Source organism: Globicephala melas, chromosome 2 (assembly GCF_963455315.2).
Source record: "Globicephala melas chromosome 2, mGloMel1.2, whole genome shotgun sequence".
NCBI classification, from domain to species: domain Eukaryota; kingdom Metazoa; phylum Chordata; class Mammalia; order Artiodactyla; family Delphinidae; genus Globicephala; species Globicephala melas.
Window position 1 is genome coordinate 92,419,953 of NC_083315.2, and position 6,000 is coordinate 92,425,952.

General features: G+C 46.6%; 1 protein-coding gene across 1 annotated transcript in view; it reads right to left on the minus strand.

The window, feature by feature from the left end:
• The window catches only part of RTF1 (RTF1 homolog, Paf1/RNA polymerase II complex component), a 50,255-nt gene extending 49,210 nt beyond the window's left edge, over positions 1 to 1,045 (minus strand). Inside the window, exon 1 of the mRNA XM_030843083.2 lies at positions 848 to 1,045. Coding sequence (XP_030698943.1) covers positions 848 to 1,045 — 198 coding nt within the window. The remainder of the gene's footprint in view (positions 1 to 847) is intronic.
• Between the last annotated feature and the right edge of the window lie 4,955 nt (positions 1,046 to 6,000).

Sequence of the window (6,000 nt, forward strand, 5' to 3'; positions counted from 1 at the left end):
TCACTGGAGCACTGCTACAAAGGACAGCTTCCTCCCCACAGTATTTTCTAGAGTATATAACAGTTCAAGCAACCCCAAGACAGTGAGACCAAAAGTTAGTTTCAATGTCTCCTGTACATCTTTCAAGTAGAAAGAATTTCTGGGATGCTGCATGAAAAGGGCCAAGAGGCCCCGCCACACTCTCTCCATGACGCCCTAGATATTTCTCCACTTATGCCCTCTTTCCTCCTCCCATGAGCCGTCTTCGGTCTGACATCTCAACGGAGACCCTTCTCAAAGACAAACGACCCTAGCTGCCAAACAGATTCGTGCCCACAGCTACGTATTCCTCGCCAAGCACGACAGAGGTTCCCCTCCTCTCTGTTCACACCCTTGTCTGAAAAACTTCATCTTCCAGAGCTTGCACCTTCTCGGCCTCCCTCCCCCACACCGCCCCACGATCACCCTTGCACCTCCTCCAAAACCTCCCAGTCTCCCGGGTTGGCGGGCGATACTTCCTATCTCTCCGTGCCCGGATCGCCTGGCCTGCAGCCTGCCGCCCCGATCTGACCCTGGCAGACCAAGGACCCCTCGAGTCCCCCGAGCCCGAGGCCCACTAGCCTGGCCCCTGCCCCGCCTCCCCGCCCAAGGCGCCAAGTCCTCGGGGCTCTGTCTCCAGGCCCCGGCCAGACTCCAAGAGCCGCGGGCACTGTGGGGAGAGCAGAAAGGGGCGGCAGCGGGCGTTCAGGACACGAGGCAGGCCGGGCGCTCCGGCCAGGAGGCCCGGGGCCCGACCGGCTCCCGACTACCGTGGCCAGGACTCAGCTCTCCCGCTCCGCTGGCCCGCGCCTCCGCGGCCTGCCCTCACCTGATCCAGGTTCTCGTCGCTGCCGCTGTCTTCCGTGTCTGAGTCGATCACAACGCGGCCTTTCCGCTTCTTTACCATCGTGGTCCCCCGGCTCCCACGCCGGACGCCGCCCGGACTCCCCTCTTGCCCGCCTGCCAGTGGGACCGCCACTGCCGCCGCCGCCGCCGCTGCTCGACCCACACAAAGGCGACCGCGCATGCGCGCTCCGCTCCGCCCCTGGCCCCGCCCCTTGCTCGTCGCACGCCGTTCGCCCGCGCCCAGAGCCCCGCCCACCCCGCCCCCGACGCAGCGTGGGAGGCGGGGGCATCGGGTTGGGTTCCGGGCTCTGAACCGCCGTTCCGTAACCAGCGCTGCCCGTTGGTAGGCTTGGGTGTGTCTCTGCTGCGGGGCTGAAGCTTCACGTGCTGCCTACCTGTCGTGGACTGCAGCGGCAAGCATCTGGGTCCGCTCTAAGGAGCCTTTCAACTGTCCGACACTGATGGAGTGTCGAGGGCACCGTCAGGGCCGTCCGCCTGGGAGACACAAATCGACTGGACCACGCTGAGGGCACCTGTCGTGGGATGAAGCCTTCCTACCTGGGCTGTGCGAGTGACAACTGAGCTGGGACGTGGAGGATGCATCTGATTTACCCAAAAAAAGAGTAGCGGGAAGGGTGTTCCAAGCAAAGAACCTCTTGGTCAGAGACCTAGCGATAATAGAAAAAGTTGGGCTCAGGGAACTGAAAGTTCATTATGGCCGAACAGAGGGTACGGTGTGTGGGGATGAGGCTGCGGAGGGACCCAGCAGCTGAATCATTCAGACCTAATAAACTCTTAGGAAGTTTGAACTTCGGAAGTTTGAACTTTGGTATTGAAAGATTCTAAACTGAAGAACAGCATTATCAGATTCGTGTTTTTAAAAAATTACTCTGGCTGCAGTGTGGCGAATGGATTACAAAGAAGGGAGACTAAGGCAGGGAAACCACAGAGGCTATTGATTGCATTTTGGCAAAAGATGATGATGCCCTCAAGTAAGGAAGAAGCAGTGGAATTGGAGAGAAGTGGATGGATTCTGGATAATTTGGAAGGTAGCATTACCAGGACTTGAAGATTAGTTGGGAGAGGGAAAATGTGACGTTCCAAATACAAATGGTGCTCAGGTTCTGGCTTAGGAAGCTGGTGGGTCCTTCGTGGAGATAAGGAACACAAGTGGAGAGGAGGTTGGGGAGACTGGAGGGTGCAGGAAATCAGTTCAGTTTTATGCCTGTTGAGGTCAGCTGATAAAAACAAATTCAGAAGTGATTTCCTTGTGGGATTTGGAATATAAGGTAGGGAGTGTCAGCAATAATAATTTGAAACTGTTCTCAAAAGTTTTTGGAGTCCCTTAATTCTTTCTTCTGGTAGTGAACTTGAGAGCTAGACTTCAGTCTTCCCTGAGCTGTTATTGGGCAGAGGCAGGCTGATGAGTTCTTGCTGTCTGGTTTCCCTTTTCCTTTCCCCTTTACTGTCTATATTTTATTTTCTCCAGCAAGTTTGTATCACAAATGTGCATGCTTTAAAATAATAATAAAAGAAGATATAACATACACAGAGAAATCCCTGGAACTAAACACATACATACATGTCAAGTTTGCTGCCAGTTAGCTTGAAAAGGGTTCAGGATTAAGGTAGAGAAGACAACCCAAATAAGGCTCAACTATCTCTTTACTCCAAAAGATTTTTTCCTAAGAGAAGTCCCCTAGACTTCTCTCCCGCAGCATACCCTTGGAACTGAGCCCATGGCCAAGATGACCCAAAATGACCAGGTCATCTCCCTTGCTTCTGGCTACCCCAAAGGCTGGTGCCCTTCTCTGAGGACCCTCTCTAAATGTGTGAATAAAAGAAAGTCATAATATAGTCAGTGACCCCTGACTGCAATGAAGAAAGATAGGTTCTTTATTTGAGTGAAATCTATTGATATTGATCTTTCTGCAAGGGGTCTTCTAATGCATCATGGACTGGAGTTAGTCCATACTGAGACTAAACTGATATGAATGAATTAACACTGTACTCTAAATTTCCTCTTGAGTTGGCTTCCCAAGGAACCCAACCTGTGAAAGTTTCCCCTTGTAAAATGAGGATAATGATAATATCTGCCTCTTTGGGTTATAATAAGGTATAAATTAGTTAACACAGGTAAAAAAAAAAAGTGCTTAGAATACTTCCTGGTAAAGAGTAAGCACTCAGTAAATGTCAGGTATCATTGTTATAATTGGAGAGGCAGATTACAGTAGAGTGGGAAGGGGCTGGAGGAAGAGTGTTGGAGATGGGAGATTTTTATTTTTTAATTTGTACACGGTGTTCTGTGAACTTATTACACTGAGTATGAATTTTTCATAATTTTAAAATGTTTTCTGGGGAAATAGAGTAATTTTTAAATTATAAAAACGATTCCTACTTATTATAAATAAATTTAAGGGCAGAACATAAAGGAATAAAAAAAACTATGTAAAATTCTCCCATCCCAAGATATCCATCCACTCTTTATCAAAACAAACAAAATTGTTTGCATGTGTATATATTTGTTCAACATGTATTTATCAAGCACCTACTATATGCCTGAGCTCAGGCACTGAGCTAGATGCTGAATAAGATGAAAAAGTCACCAAGACAAGATCTCTGCTCTCAAGAGACTACATTTATTCACACATACACATTGCAAAAGTCATGCACATTCAAAGTGCTGTGAGGATCCCTTTTCATGCAGACCACCCCAAAGGACAAAAGAGATTTTTTTTAAAAAAAACTTGTTTTATTTTCGTTTTTTTTAATGTATTTATTTATTTATTTATGGCTGTGTTGGGTCTTCGTTTCTGTGCATGGGCTTTCTCTAGTTGTGGCAAGCGGGGGCCACTCTTCATCGCGGTGCGCAGGCCTCTCACTATCGCGGCCTCTGTTGTTGCAGAGCACAGGCTTCAGACGCGCAGGCTCAGTAATTGTGGCTCACGGGCCCAGTTGCTCCGCGGCATGTGGGATCTTCCCAGACCAGGGCTCGAACCCGTGTCCCCTGCATTGGCAGGCAGATTCTGAACCACTGCGCCACCAGGGAAGCCCAAAAGAGATATTTTTAACATCTGTTGTTTCTGAGAAAATGCAATATGACAAAAATTACTATGCATTCTTAATCCCCAATGTGATGGTGTTAAGAGGTGGGACCTTTGGGAAGTGATTAGGTTATAAGGGTGGAATCCTCATTAATGAGATTAGTGCCCTATCAAAGAGACCCCAGAGAGCTTTCCCACCACTTATGCCATGTGAGGACACTGCAAAAAGATAGCAGTCTGCACCCAAAGAGGGTCTTCACCAGAACCCAAACATGCTGGCAACCTGATCTTAGACTTCCAGCTTCCAAAACTGTGAAAAATAAATTTCTGTTGTTTATATGCCAAAAAATTACTATGTATTCATTAAACATTTTAAATGAACTTGTATTCTGTTCCTTACAACTATATCTAAAAATATATTTGAAAATAGTAATACATGTATGTATGTGAACTTTGAGAGAAGGACACAGAAATCATTACTGTGTGTATTTGCCATGGTGTTGCAGGGTCCTCCTTTTGGTGACCAGACCATCTCTTAATGAATTCAGGGTCTGAAAATTGACCCAGATCTGAAAGTGGGCAAAGGATGATCACTTTCCATTGGGGCAACTGCCCTCAGCCCCCTGATCACACAACCTTAATTTCTTCTGATTGAAAATTGAGGAGTACCCTCCTTGTCTGCCTATCTGTTTTGCCCTTGGGGATGTTATATTCTGTTAAACATCTCCATAATTCTCTGAGGCTCAGACTTCTGTGGCTGTCATTCTGACCTTTCCACTCATTATAATAATTGCATCTACCTGGCTTCTGGCAGTTAAGTGTTGCCACCTGGCCTCTTGTTTCAAGACCCTATTGCCCCCTTGCTGTTAGTTAGCCCAGTTTTCTAACAGCCTCTCATACTGTCAGTCCTGGCCCAAATAGGAAAACCACCACTGAACTTTTAGTGATGCTGGTGCACCTCTTACTGTCATATTCCTTATGGCCTTGGTGAATGCAGTATCCTCTTTGGCCTTCCCACAGAAAATAATCAGTCTGTGGGATTTCTGACCTTGTATAGTACATCCACCTCATGCTGACTTCTCTGAGTTTTTAAAATCTCCTCCTACACCATCTGTCTTAGCAACTCTGGCATTTTTTACCTCATGTGGGCTGTAAAGTTTTCTGTGCTTCTGAGAGCCATTCTAGTAACAAATTTGTACCATTTCCTGGGGTCCTTGGCAGAATGATAAATTCTGTATCTTAGGAGAGTGCTCCCAAATCAATAAACTCTCCCTAACCCAATTTTACAACCTGGTCCCCTGATCAAGCACCCTCAGAATCCAGTCCCTTGCTTCTCTCCCAGTTCCTGCCCTTACATGCTTGGCTAGTTCTTGCAGCTCCTTTGGGTAGTCCCTTTCCTCCTTTATCAGTCCCAATATGTCCTTTGCTAGGTTATATGGTGCTTTAACCCGGTTATCGGCCGAGTATCCAGGAGGGAGACACAAGCAGATTTCGAGGAGGGTACATGCAGTCTTACAGGGTACAGGCTTCTGTACTGTCTACAAGAAAGAGGGAAGTGTGAAATGGTGGGTCATTTCTTTAGGTTCAGAGGGTTCAGGAGAATCTGGAAATTCAAGATGTTCAGGAACATCAATCAGATATCCCCATTCCATGTGTCATGATCTCATTATTTCCTAACTAGGGCCCTTAGCTGACCTGCATTGCTTGGGAGTTTAACCTTATTGGAGCTTAAACTATTCTGATGATTATCTGGGACCTCAGCTTTCCCTGCCGTCCCACTGCAGGTGTTGAAGACCTCTTCATATGCTGTTAAGGAGGCCCTCTGGCTTTCACACTTGGCTTTCAGTAACAGAACCCAATTTCACTATCCTTATAATTATTATGCCTCCCATATATATTTTTTGAAATATAGTTGATTTATAATGTTGTGTTAGTTTCTGGTATATAGCAAATTGAGTTTTAAATATATATATTTTTTCATATTCTTTTCCATTATAGTTTATTAAGGATATTGAATATAGTTCCCTGTGCTATACAGTAGGACCTGTTTATCTATTTGATATATAGTAGTTTGTGTCTGCTACTCCCAAAC